This window comes from Oryctolagus cuniculus, chromosome 17 (assembly GCF_964237555.1).
Source record: "Oryctolagus cuniculus chromosome 17, mOryCun1.1, whole genome shotgun sequence".
Lineage (NCBI taxonomy): Eukaryota > Metazoa > Chordata > Mammalia > Lagomorpha > Leporidae > Oryctolagus > Oryctolagus cuniculus.
This window is the reverse complement of record NC_091448.1, coordinates 33978619-33992675: the sequence shown is the minus strand read 5'-3', so window position 1 is coordinate 33992675 and position 14057 is coordinate 33978619. Positions and strand designations below refer to the sequence as shown.

The 14057-nt window shown below is 46.4% G+C and overlaps 1 protein-coding gene and 1 long non-coding RNA gene across 39 annotated transcripts in view; one reads left to right on the top strand and one right to left on the bottom strand.

Moving 5' to 3' along the window:
* The window catches only part of LOC103351535 (uncharacterized), an 84562-nt gene that overhangs the window by 17194 nt on the left and 53311 nt on the right, over window positions 1-14057 (bottom strand). The gene's annotated exons all lie outside the window — the stretch shown is intronic.
* The window catches only part of TEX14 (testis expressed 14, intercellular bridge forming factor), a 154599-nt gene that overhangs the window by 90096 nt on the left and 50446 nt on the right, over window positions 1-14057 (top strand). For 29 of the 38 annotated variants that reach the window (XR_011383537.1, XR_011383536.1, XM_070060946.1 and 26 more), the window contains 6 exons: window positions 1771-2684; window positions 5369-5472; window positions 7636-7761; window positions 7976-8061; window positions 10163-10438; window positions 11984-12084. Coding sequence is in view for 36 of the 38 variants with exons in the window: in XM_070060946.1 (XP_069917047.1) it covers window positions 1771-2684; window positions 5369-5472; window positions 7636-7761; window positions 7976-8061; window positions 10163-10438; window positions 11984-12084 (1607 nt within the window). In the remaining 2 variants the exon portion in view is untranslated. The remainder of the gene's footprint in view (window positions 1-1770; window positions 2685-5368; window positions 5473-7635; window positions 7762-7975; window positions 8062-10162; window positions 10439-11983; window positions 12085-14057) is intronic. The other 9 variants (XM_070060969.1, XM_070060968.1, XM_070060970.1 and 6 more) reach the window with 1 other exon arrangement.

The following is a 14057-nucleotide window of genomic DNA, read 5'->3' as shown; positions in this document are numbered from 1 at the left end:
TTACTTGTCAAGTAAAAATTAATTTTAAAATTTAAAACTACCGTGTGCCGGCGCCGCGGCTCACTAGGCTAATCCTCCACCTAGCGGCGCCGGCACACCAGATTCTAGTCCTGGTCGGGGCGCCAGATTCTGTCCCAGGTGCCCCTCTTCCAGGCCAGCTCTCTGCTGTGGCCAGGGAGTGCAGTGGAGGATGGCCCAAGTGCTTGGGCCCTGCACCCCATGGGAGACCAGGAGAAGCACCTGGCTCCTGCCATTGGATCAGCGCGGTGTGCTGGGCGCAGCGCGCCGGCCGCGGCGGCCATTGGAGGGTGAACCAACAGCAAAGGAAGACCTTTCTCTGTGTCTCTCTCACTGTCCACTCTGCCTGTCAAAAAAAAAAAATACTGTGTGCTCATTTTCAGAAAATTTAAAACAGTACAAAGAAGAAAATTACCATTTTAATTCCACCTCCTTGAAAAAATCTGTTAACATTTTGGTGTTTCCTTCCTGCTTTATAGCTTTTTAGCACATTTGGAAATTTTAGAACGCAGAGCTAGAAAGGACTTTGCAATATTCAGACTTAATGGCCCCATTCTACAGATGAAGAAAACTAAGGAGGATATGATCTGCTTAGAATCCCAGAGCTTGTTACAGAACAGGAATCAGGGCTTCCAATTCCAGCCAAATGGTCATTCACTCACCCACACTTTGACAGAGATGGAGGCCTTGAGTGGACCCTTCAAGCTCTTATTACTTTGGTTCCTTCATCCCATTCTCTGCAAATTGTGTACCTCTAGATGGTTAGTCCTGGCATTGATTTTCAGTTATTTATTCCTGCTCTGATGCAGAAAGTGAGATCCTGGATCTGCTGGTTTATTCCCCAAATGGCTTCCATAGACAAGTCTCAGCCAGGCTGAAGCCAGGAGCTGGGAACTCCACCTGGATCTCTCACGTGGGTAGCAGGAACCCAGATACTTAGATCATCTTCTGCTGCCTTCCCAGGCACGTTAGCAGGGAACTGGATGGGAAATAGAACAGCCAGGACCCAAGCGACACTCCAGCGTAGGATTCGCGTGCTTCAGGTGGTAGCTTAACCTACTGTGCCACAACCACGACCCTTCTCAATTGCTTTTATCAGGTGATCACCAAGAGCATAACTTCACCTGGTGTAGTCAAACCCCTTTGTGTGTGAAGAAAGTTATGAAGGTAGTGTTTAATATTCAGGGGCCTGCAGTTCACATGTACTGACAGTTATGAATGTTTTGAGCACATCGTAAATGAAGCTTAGAATATTTCCCTGAGGGTTTGACTCCACTGCTGCCTTTTTTTTTTTTTTTTTTTTTTTTTTTTTGACAGGCAGAGTTAGACAGTGAGAGAGACAGAGAGAAAGGTCTTCCTTCTGTTGGTTCACCCCCCAAATGGCCGCTATGGCTGGCGCACTGCGGCTGGCGCACTGCGCAGATCTGAAGCCAGGAGCCAGGTGCTTCCTCCTGGTCTCCCATGCGGGTGCAGGGCCCAAGGGCCTGGGCCATCCTCCACTGCCCTCCCGGGCTACAGCAGAGTACTGCTGCCTCCTTTTGCCCTGCCTTGTGCCCCCAGTTTCTGCTTCATCCCATGTCTAAGTGGGAAACTTCCTTTCAGTTAGAAATGCTGGTTTACCCTCTGATGGGTTTATGCAGTCGTCTAGACAGCCAGGAAGGGAGCATTCTTGTGCTTCTTGACCAGAAAGCTGAGGCTGCTTAGCTGCTGAATGTGAACACTGTAATCAGTTGCTTGTCTTTTTTTCAACAGGCAGTCCACTTCATTCACCAAGGGGTCACTCTTCTCCCACTGAGGAAGCCACATTGGATCCTGTGACCCCAGAACCAAGTGTGATGGCCCAGGAGGCTGTGCATCAGCCTGCTCCTTCTCTTGCTCATTTGGTGGCAGAAGAGGCGAGGAGCCCCAGCACCAGTCAGGCGAGCCTCTGCAGCTTCGAAATCAATGAAATCTACTCAGGCTGTTTGAACCTGGGAGATGACAAAGAGGAAGAGACCCCAGGAGCTGCTTCATCTCCTGAGGGGGAGAGACCAAACCAGGCAGACGAACTGCAATCCATGGAGGAAGAGTTGGATAAGATGGAGAGAGAGGCATACTGTTTGTGTGCTGACAAGAGCTCTTCAGAGACTGACCCAGAGCTCTCCTTTGGGGACTGGGACTGGCAGAATGACTCACTCAGTTCGCCCAGCCTCCCTGAGTCAACCAGAGAAGTGCAGGGCCCTGTGAGCAACAGGTCCATGACTGAAGAGTACATCAGTAAGTGTGTCCTGAACCTGAAGATCGCACAGACACTGATGCACCAGAGTGCTGATCTGCTGAGGGATACCCAGCAGGAAATAGGTCAGCTGGAGGTGATGCATAACGAGCAGGAGGAGTGCAGGTCTCTGTGGGAAGCTTCACGAGAATTTGCAAATGTCTGTCGCTCACCTTCAGCCCTGGGCCCTCCAGCTCCAAGTTACATTCCTCCTGCCATGCATCTGTCAGGGGGCCAGCAGCCAGACACCAGGGGCAGTTGCCTAACCCTAGCAAGGTCTCCAAGAACAGCGAGAGATTTTCAGGGAGGACATTTTGGCAAAAGGCCCAGAAAAAGAAGTGGCTGTGACTGGAAACCTCTCACCCAAGTTTCTGAAGAAAGTTCTGGGCATCAGTCAGAGACAAGTCATCAGGTAAAGTTACACAGGAGGAAGGGGAGCCTAAGCAGTACTCCCAGCTGGGTTCAGCATTGGCCTTGCCCTGTGTGCAGGGTCTGATGTGTAAATGCAAGCAGTTCATAGCAAGGCCCTCTTACCTTTGGGAAATAAGGCCTTCAGGATGGATTTTTCAACGTAGATGCACTCTACCTTCCATGCCAAATCCTGTCCTCTGTAAATTTATATGGCTCCCTTCAGGAGATGCAATTTTACAGGTCAAAATGATCAAATAATGGGATTTTCACATTTTCACATGCAAAGTATCTTGGGCAGTTATTAATTTCCATTTTAAATTGCTTATTCATCCATTTACTCACTCAACACACATAGAGCCAGCGGCTATAAATATAATGAATAAGCCACAAGCTCTGCCCATAAGTAGCTCAAATGCCAGTGTAGGACTGAGGACCCGAGTGATCAAAGATGCCTTAGAAGAGCTGAGCAGACGCCATGGGAGCTGACCTGAGTGACTTGGCTAGAGGCTTAGTGAGATTGTAGGGTGTCTCCCTGAGAGTGCCTTTAGGACAGGGCCTAGATCTTACTCTGCGTTCCGTCATCCAGCATGAGGCCTAACACATACATAGAAGTACTTGATAAGTGGTCACTGACAGAATGAGGGAATGAATGACTTTGAACAGGCTCATATGTAGAATGATGGCTGCCTCTCAGATCAGAATTTTGGAGCTGGAAGACTCTCCATACGTGGATCAACCCTATAATTTTAGAGCATTAAGCTCAAGTTTGGTGATGGAAACTTGCCATGGTCTAGTGGTGTTACCGAGGTGGGAGTGGAAAGGAGAGGACTACTCTGTTGGAGGGAAGATTCTGTGCTCCCTTAGAATTCTCATGGTCAGGCATTTGACAGGGTTCACCTGGGCAGTTCTATTCCACATGGCATTGGCTGAGGGTACTTGCTCAGTTGCATTCAGCTGGAGGTTGGGCTGGAGGCAAGAAGGTCCAAAGAAGTCCTTACTCACATGTCTGATATCTTGAGCTCTTCCATGTGGCCTCTGTCTCTGCACTTGGTTTCTCATCATTCCACAAGTAGTCCCAGCCAAGCTTCTCCATAGCGTGACAGCTGGCTTTCTAAATGAAAGCTAAAACTGCCAGGCCTCTTAAAAGCTAGTCCTGACTATAGGACAGTGTCACTTCTGCTGCTTTCTGATGGGCAAAGAAAATCATGAGGCCATCCTAGGAACAAGGGGAGGGAACTAAGCTCCAGCTGCCGATGGGACAAGTGGCAGGGCAGACAGGGAGGGAAGGAGTTGATGGCAGCCATCATTGGAAACCCTTTACCAGTACATGTGACTGTACCAAACAATTACACTGTGTTTATTTTTTCCTTAAAAAGTAACCCTCTCTTTCTAGCATCAAAATGGAACATTAAGCATTGCCACAGAAGTGAATTTTTCAGACAATTAAAATGCATTCCTTTAATTTCATAATTATTAAATGTTTTAATTATACTGAATGCAAACATTACAGACTTCCAATCATTCTAAACGTCTATTCTAAATACATTTTATATGCTAAGTTACCCTAACCTTTCCTTGGTGACAGTGGCATTTTTCTGAACATCTGCTACTATGAGTTCCATGATACAGTGCTGTCTTCAGTTCCTTCTGAGGAATGTTAGCCCACATAAAAAGGCCTCTGGAGCTCGTATGCCAGGGAGCTTGTGATAATTTTTTATGCATCCCTCCCTTTTTTGGGTGGTGGTGGTGGTATTTATTTGAAAGGCAGAGTGACAGAGAGGGACAGACACCCTGGGAGATTTTCTCTCTACTGATTCACTCCCCAAATGCCCTCAATTGCTAGGGGTAGGCCAGGCAAAAGATGGGAGCCCAGAACACCCAGCTCCTCCACTTCTGATTCAGCTTCCTGCTCATGTATACGTTATGAGGCAGCAGTGATGACTTAAGTACTTAGGTCTCTGCCACCCATATGGGAGACTCAGAAGGAGTTTTAGGCTCCTGGCTTTGGCCTGGTCCAGCCCTGCCTGTTGTTGGCATTTGGGGAGTGAAGCATCAGATGGAAGATCTTTGTCTTTCTGCCTTTGAAATTAAAAAATTCAAAAAAAATTTTTTTAAATCATGTTGAAATTGGAATAAACATCTAAAAGTCTTTTTTGAACAGAAGGTACAGAATTTCATTTATTTTACTTCTTTTGTTCCAGAGTATTATAGCTTTCATTTTATTGTGTTTTATTTTCATAGCATCCTTACTGGTGAGTACTGTCCTGTTTTATGAGTAAGGAAGGAAACTCTAGTTTCCTTAGGTTATTTCCTTAGGTTATTCTGAGTAAAGCTTAGACTAGACTCCAAAGCTCAGGGTTCCTGCTACAGAGATTTGTGGCCTTCATATTAACGGTGCGGGGGAGTGTGATGCTCAGGAATGTGTTTGAATTTTGATTTCTATCTTGTCTGTTCCTTGTCTCTGTGCATGCTTTCCTGACTGGGTTCCTGCAGGCCAGCATTTCTGGGTAAGGGCCACCAGGTGAGAGATGGGCTTGTAGACAAGAAGTGTGTAAGGGAAGTCATGTTGGTAGGTCTGGCTGCTTACACATGTTTAATAAGCGTGGCTCTGGAAATAGAGAGTGAGAGTGAAGAGAAAGAGAATTCCCTTATCAGAGCACTAAAATGTAATTGTTTTTTAAACAGACTACTCTTGGTGGCTCTGGGAAAGACAATACAGGTGAGCAGTTTCAGCACACTGAAGGAGCCAAGGTCAGTTTGGACAGAAGCCGAAACCAAAGTACTAGTAGGTGGGTCAACATTTTATTATCCTTTGTGTTGTCATGCATTAGACTCCATGTGACCTGGAGGCCCCTTAATGATCTTCATATGTCTTGACAAGGGACTGTGAGTGACAAACAGCAATGCAGAAACAGCTCTTGTCAGGCTCTCTGCTAAGTGATGGGGTAGAGCAGTGCAGTGGAAACTTGTAGGCAACTTTTTTTTTTTTTTTTTTTTTGACAGGCAGAGTGGACAGTGAGAGAGAGAGAGAGAGAGAAAGGTCTTCCTTTTGCCGTTGGTTCACCCTCCAATGGCCGCTGCGGCTGGTGCACTGCGGCCGGTGCACTGCGCTGATCCGGAGCCAAGAGCCAGGTGCTTCTCCTGATCTCCTGTGCGGGTGCAGGGCCCAAGCACTTGGGCCATCCTCCACTGCACTCCCTGGCCACAGCAGAGAGCTGGCCTGGAAGAGGGGCAACCGGGACTAGAACCAGGTGCGCCGGTGCCACATGGCAGAGGATTAGCCTATTGAGCCATGTTGCCGGCCTTGTAGGCAACTTCTAAGATAAAGTTGCTGGCAGGTTAATCAGACAGAACTCATCATCTGTCAAAAGCAAAGAATGTTGCCTTTCCAAAACTGCCCAAATAGTTTGTGGTTTTTTTTGTTTTAAATAAAAAGAAATGTCAGGTACTGCATTTTCCAGTCCTCCAGAAACCAAACTAATTGGAAACCAAGGTGGTTTAAAGTAAGCAGCATGAGGCCGGCGCTGCAATAGCTCAATAGGCTAATCCTCCACCTGTGGTGCCGGCACACCGGGTTCTAGTCCCGGTCGGGGCGCCGGATTCTGTCCCGGTTGCTCCTCTTCCAGTCCAGCTCTCTGCTGTGGCCAGGGAGTGCAGTGGAGGATGGCCCAAATGCTTGGGCCCTGCACCCCATGGGATCCAGGAGAAGCACCTGGCTCCTGGCTTCGGATCAGCGCGGTGCACCGGCCGCAGCAGCCATTGGGGGGGTGAACCAATATAAAGAGTAATCAGCTCAGTTATTTCTTCTCATTTTGAGTTTTAATTCTCACACCAGATCCTTGTTATCCAGTAGAAGACAAAATATTGTTGAAATAAAGGCTTTTGTGTGTGTGTGTGTGTGTATATATATATATATATATATATATAAAGACACAGATGCTTCCCTAACTGCTCCTATGAATGTTGTCAGTTCTGCTGTTATTAGGTTGCTGGTGACCCCAGCTGGGAAAATGTAAGTCTAATACAAAATGACATAAAGGAAGCTACATGTAGGCAGTTTTATATTTTGATTTTTTTACTGTAAGAAGATGAGCATTATCCTGTTATTTTTTTTTTAAAAAGCTCACACACTGTAAATTTTCTTTCAAAATGGTTGCATTTCTCCCATTGTTGAATTTTATGTTGTTTCATTCTTATTCTATATGAACAGGGCCACAGTGACTTACAAATAAAGCTTTTTCTGTATATTTTTTTGCTTTATGTCCTCAGAATACATTCTCAGAAGCAGAATTAACGGGTCAAAGGGTTTGAGCATCTTAAAGATTCCTGATAGCTCTGGCCAAATAAGCTAGTGAGCTGGGGAGTTTGGCATTCTAGCAGGGAGTTTATGTATATGCCACAGAGAGTATTTTTGAAGAGTTAGCTTAGTAGATAAAAAGTATAAATAATCATGAGACATTTAGAGGAAAAAAGCCTCCCTAACTTTGCAGATGATGAAGCTTTGGTCCAGAGAGATTGATGTTTGCTGTTGTCAGACAGCTACCCTAGCACCATGTCAGGTCTAGAACTTAGTGAGACTGGATTGGCTGTAGATCTCTGAATGTTCTTCAGGATGCCTGGTGCCTTAGGAGCTTCTTTACAAATATTAGCTGTTGTGCCATCACTGATATGCAGGTGGGCCCGTTACCAGATAATTCTTGTGGGAGGGCAGGAACAGAACCTTCACCTGAGTCATCACCTGTGGTTTGTGGCATTTGGGGGGAGGAGGGGCAGAGGGAGCACTCAACAGGGACTCCCAGGATCAGGATTCTGTCTGGTAAAACTTCCTTTCAGTTGTGGGTTTCTTCTACTTCTGAAAATGTTCCAATAGCACTTTTAGAATCATGAAATGTAAACTTGCAACCTGAAAGAAACCTTAAGAGATCTTCCAGCTAAGTGTTTTCATTTCTTAGCCAAGGAGGGTCTAGAGAGTTGAATGCCCAAGCCAAAGGCACACAACTAAATAGTGCATTCTTCACTGTGTCAAGCCACCCACGAGGAGCTTCTGGATCCCCCAGCCCTAGCCAGGACTCTACCAAGTAAGGAACCTTGCGGGATTGGGGAGTGGCGTTGTTGTTTTGGTGGCGGTGGTCTTACGCTCTCTGGTGGTGGGAAGCAGTCTATGCAACTCCTAAGACTTGCTCCTAGAATAAGGGAGTGGTTTCTGTGGATGGTCTTTTGAGTTCCACTAGGAACTTGAATAAACTGATGAGTTTGTATCCATTTCATTCTCTTGCCCCCTCCCCCAAAAAGTATTAGTGTGGAAGCTGTGACTAATGAAATCTGTAATGCAAAGTCAAGAAATGAAGATGATGGAAAGGTACACTTAAAATGGAAAAGTGAGTATAAAATTGTGAATCTTGCTAGTCAAAATGAAGCTTAAGGTGCATTTCTAACATAACTGATACCTGTAAGTACAATAAAACTCTTATTGCATTGTGTAAACTCATAGCTACATTTGCTCAGATTCTTTTCTTCTATATTCTATTTTAAAAGCAAAATCCTACTGATTACAAACTGCTGAAGGGAAATGCTTTTTTCATTTCTGGACTTTATAGGAAATATTTGTATCATAAACAAATGCAGATTATATAACAAGTATAATAAGATAAAACATCATATAGATTTTTTAAAAATATTTATTTATTTAAGAGGTAGAGTTACAGATAGTGAGAGGGAGAGACAGAGAGAAAGGTCTTCCTTCCGTTGGTTCACTCCCCAGTGGCCTCAACGGCTGGAGCTGTGCAATCCGGAGCCCGGAGCCAGGAGCCAGGAGCTTCTTCCTGATCTCCCACGCGGGTGCAGGGGCCCAAGCACTTGGGCCATCTTCTACTGCTTTCTCAGGCCATAGCAAAGAGCTGGATTGGAAGAGGAGCAGCCGGGACTAGAACCAGCACCCACATGGAATGCCGGCGCCGCAGGTGGAGGATTAACCTACTGCGCCATGGCACCGGCCCCATCATGTAAATTTTTTTTTATTTTGACAGAGTTATAAACAGTGAGAGAGAGAGAAAGAGAGAAAGGTCTTCCTTCCGTTGGTTCACTCCCCAAATGGCCGCCACGGCCTGCGCCCGGCCAGCCCGAAGCCAGGAGCCAGGTGCTTCTTCCTGGTCTCCCATGTGGGTGCAGGGGCCTAAGCACTTAGGCCATCCTCCACTGCCCTCCTGGGCCATAGCAGAGAGTTGGAGTGGAAGAGGAGCAACCGGGACTAGAACCCAGCACCCATATGGGATGCCAGCGCTGCAGGCGGAGTATTAACCAAGTGAGCCATGGCGCCGGCCCCATCATGTAAATATTTAACATATAACATTATTGAAGTGGAGAGTATGCAGCATCACTGTCACATAACCCGAGGGCATTACCCTTTTGTATTCATATTTTAAATTTTTTATTGAATTTTATTTGAAAAGAAGAGAGACAGAGAGATAGACATCTTTTATCTTTTGGTTCACTCCTCAAATGTCTGAAACAGCCAGGGCTGGGCCAGGCTCAAACCAGGAGCTAGAAACTCAGTCTTGGTCTCCCACATGGTGGCAGGAACCCAAGTACTTGAGCTGCCTCCCAGGGTATGCATTAGCATGGAACTGGATCAGAAGCAGAGGAGCTGGTGTTCAAACCAGATACTCTGATACAGGATACACACATCTCAGTGGCAACTTCACTGCTGTGCCAAGTGTCCACCCAACTTTTTGTTACAGAGAGAGAAAGGGAGAGAGAGAGGGAGAGAGAGAGATCATTCATCCCCTGGTTCACTCCCCAAATGACTGCTTCATCTGCGTCTCCCAGGAGGGTGCAGGGGTCCAAGAACTTGGGATATCCTCTGCTGCTTTTCCAGGGGCCTTAGCAGAGCACAGAGTCAGAAGAGAAGCATCTGGGACACCAGCCAGTACTTATTAGGGATGCTGGCATCACAGGTGGCAGTTTAACCTGCCGTACCACAACGCTGGCACCTTATCTTGTAAACTTAAAAGGAGACAATGTCTACTTTTTTAATACTAGTGCTAAGTGACATTAGCAGAAGTATAGTACATCTTCAATGAAACTGTGTATATATGTACACACACCCCAAAGTATGAGTTTAATGAAGTCTTGAAAGCCTGAACAAGCTCAGATAGAATCCTTTCTGTTAGTCAAGACAGACTGGGAACTTCAGCTTGTCATTTTTCTTGTTAAGTCAGCAAGAAAGTTCATTTACAAGTTCTCTTTGCCTTCAACTCTGGAATTCAACAGTATAGGTTGTTATTTGGGGATCACTAACTGATGTTCCCTTCCCCTACTCTGTCATCAGTTCTCCCCTCTCCTCTCCTTCAAGCTAAGGATGGTGCGACTGTAAAAACTATCATATGAGCTACAGTAAAGTTACTTGTCTCTTTAGGATGAAAGCTTGTTTCCCCCTGGTGTTAAAAATTATTTTTTAATGCTGTTTTCTCTTGTGCCCAGTGGAAGTGGAAGCAATAGCAGAGAAAGCAGCTACTGGACAGCTCACAGTACCTCCTTGGCATCCTAGGAGTAGTTTGACCTTAGAGTGTGAGGCTGAAAACAAGCCTGATCCTCTGCTGCAACCCCCTGCTAGGGGCCCTGAGAACATGAATTGGCAGCGAGCTGTAGAGTATCACAGGGATAAGGATGAACCAGCAGGAAACAACAAGTTTGACAGATTGGACCACAGTGACTGTGACCAGCATAGCAGACAGCCTGGGCCTCGGAGCTTCACCAGTAAGTTCAGTGGAGGGAATAGGGATAGGTGAGCTTTATCAAGTTATCAGTTTTCAAAAACAGGCAAACATCTGGATTCTTTGCTTTGCTTAATCTTTTCTCCTTTCCTGCATCTCTGGGAACTTTGAATTCCATGGGAAAGCAAAATACATTTTATATCCCATTGTGCTTCCTACAGGGGAAAAAATCCAGACCCTCATGATTTTTTCTGTAACTGAAACAGAACCTTTTGTCCAAAGACAGTAAAAATAATCTCCACCTGCTGGCCCTTGTCTTGCGTCTAACCTGGCAAGAATCAAACCTTCTTTACCTGAAGGAACATGGGCCACTACTTCCTACTGTCTATTTCTTTGCATTGTATTTTCTTTTTTTTTTAAATTTTTATTTATTTATTTATTTATTTTTGACAGGCAGAGTTAGTGAGAGAGAGAGAGAGAGAGAGAGAGAGAGAAAGGTCTTCCTTCTGTTGGTTCACCCCCCAAATGGCCGCCACCGCTGGCACGCTGCGCTGATCCAAAGCCAGGAGCCAGGTGCTTCCTCCTGGTCTCCCATGCAGGTGCAGGGCCCAAGCACTTGGGCCATCCTCCACTGCCCTCTCGGGCCACAGCAGAGAGCTGGACTGGAAGAGGAGCAACTGGGACTAGAACCTGGTGCCCCAACTGGGACTATAAGCCGGGGTGCCGGCGCTACAGGCGGAGGATTAGCCAAGTGAGCCGCGGCGCCAGCCACATATTTTCAATTGGAGATACATCCACTGGCTACCAAGTCTCTGCCAGTGGAACCTAAAGATCCATGAAATTTCCTGTCATCAGTTTATAGATTACAGGTTAGAGATTTACAGGATGTATAGCTCTACCTGGTAATTTGTTTACAATCAGGTCATGGGATATGACTTCATAGTCTGTAAATCAAAGAAAAGCAAATCTGAAATTATCACTTAACCTAGGTAGAAAATCTATTGGCTTGGGTTTTCATGGTTTTTTGAATTCTTTGTCAAACATCACTTTTTTTTTTTTTTAAGACTTTATTCATTTATTTGAAAGGCAGAGTTACAGAGAGAGAGAGAGATCTTCCATCCTCTGGTTCACTCCTCAAATGGCTGCAACAGCCAGAGCTGGGCCTATCTGAAACCAGGAGCTTCACTGGGTCTCCCACATAGGTGGCAGGGGCCCAAGACCTTCAGGCCATCTTCCACTACTTTCCCAGGCCCGTTAGCAGAGAACTGGATCAGGAATGGTATAGCCGGGACTCAAACTGGTGCCCGTATGGGATGCCGGCACTGCAGGCGATGGCTCAGTGCTCTGAGCCAGAGTGCCAGTCCCAAGCATAACTCTTGAATGGGTGGGCAAAAGGGTGTATGATCCTAGGCTGCATTTTGGGGCCAGTCTGAACTAAGTCTCCACTCTCTGGACTAAACCTAACTGATGGGGCACTGTTACCCTTGTCAGTACATATGCATCTGTGTCTTCTTTCTCATACCACCTCTTTCCCTTTGCATGGCATCCAAATGTCAGTGAATGACTTTGGCTCTGATTGTATTATTAGGTATCAGGCACCTGTCCCTTGGAGAAAATGAGCAGCCAGAGTATAGTGAAGCCTTTCAAGCAAGTTCTGAGGCATCTGTGGTCATCGAGAAGTCTTACAGTGTAAGTTATATGGCCTGGAGAGCCAAGTTGAGCCTAAGGATTGAATAAAATAAAACTAAGTTGTTAGATATTATGATACCAAGATAATATCTATACTAGTTTTTTTTGGTTGGAGTATGTGCCCTTGGGTCACTGTTAGGAATAAAGTAGTTTTTTCCTCTCTGCTTGATACTTTTTGAGTCAGTTCAACTCATTTTGTGTGTGTATCTTTGGGAAAAACACAGACTAGTGTCAGGTTCAGCTCTGGGCTACCCTTCTAGTTGGGTAGACAAGACCAAGCTCATGGCCCAGAGGTGACTAAAGTCAGATTGGCATAGAAAAGGCAAGGCTAGGATCGTGATGAGAGTGCCTTCACTTGCAAGATCCCCTAATTCAGCTCTCAACTCAGTGGAGGGCATGCTTTTGTGCCAGATGAATGTGCCTCAGTGGGATCCATGGGGCCAATCATTCACTAGCGTTTGCTGGGCAGTTAGCTTTGCTTCAGGGATTTAACATGCTCTGAGCCATAGTCCAGCCAGAAAAAAGAACCCACAATAATTAAAGATTATAAACAGCAGTGGAGAATGACACACTATATAACTACTATAGAGAAAAAATGTAAGGTCTTTCAAAGAACACAGTATCACATTTAGACATCGCATACAAACCACTCAGGGGACTATTCATTCTTCCTCTCTTGAGGGCTAGAACAACATTAAGCAGACTGGCTTGACTGGAGAAGCAGGGCCAGCAGGGCAGTGGGGAAGGTATGGGGGAAGCCAGGCTGGTTTGAGAAATTTCAGTTTGAAATGAGAGGTAAAAGGGAACAGCTGTTCAGTCACAGGGAGGGGTAGTGTCTGGCAAAAGCAGCATCCAAAAAAATAAGCCACAAAATCCCCACAAAGGGATGACCGAAGGTGGACAGAAGAACCAGTTGTCTGGTCATATGGTAGTCAGGGCCTGAACATGGTAAAATAAGCAGAAAAAAGGGGTGGGCAGAGATGCTGAAGAAATAACCTTTAACTTTTAATGTTCGATTTTTACTTTTATTTTTGATTACATTAATGTTTTGTTTATTTATTTATTTATGACAGGCAGAGTTAGAGAGAGACAGAGAGAAAGGTCTTCCTTTTGCCGTTGGTTCACCCTCCAATGGCCGTCGCGGCCGGCGCACTGCAGCCGGTGCACTGCACTGATCCGAAGGCAGGAGCCAGGTGCTTCTCCTGGTCTCCCATGGGGTGCAGGGCCCAAGCACTTGGGCCATCCTCCACTGCACTCCCTGGCCACAGCAGAGAGCTGGCCTTGAAGAGGGGCAACCAGGACAGAATCCGGCGCCCCGACGGGACTAGAACCCGGTGTGCTGGCGCCACAAGGCGGAGGATTAGCCTAGTGAGCCGCGGCGCCAGCTTTAACTGTTACTTTTTAATGTTTGATTTTTACTTTTATTTTTGATTACATTAATGTTTTATTTATTTATTTGTTTATTTGTTTATTTATTTATTTATGACAGGCAGAGTTAGAGACAGAAGGGAAAGGTCTTCCTTCCATTGGTTCACCCCCAAAATGGCCATTATGGTCCGAAGCCAGGAGCCAGGTGCCTCCTCCTGGTCCCCCATGTGGGTGTAGGGCCCAAGGACTTGGGCCATCCTCCACTGCCTTCCTGGGCCAAAGCAAAGAGCTGGATTGGAAGAGGAGCAACTGGGACAGAATCCAGCGCCCCAACCGGGACTAGAATCCGGGGTGCCGGCACTGCAGGCGGAGGATCAGCCTAGTGAGCTGCGGTGCTGGCCAACATTACTGTTTTAAAAATCATGCTATGTCGCTCCCCCTCTTCGTGGAGGAACGACATAGGACCCTGCGTTGTTCTTTCGTCTGCTCGGCCCTCCCCGGGTTTGCTGCTGGTTCTTCCCGGGTTGGCTACCGTCCCTCCACCTCCGTGGAGGGGCGGGCCCCCTGCCACTTTCCCCACTTCCGCAGGGGAGCGGCACACCGCC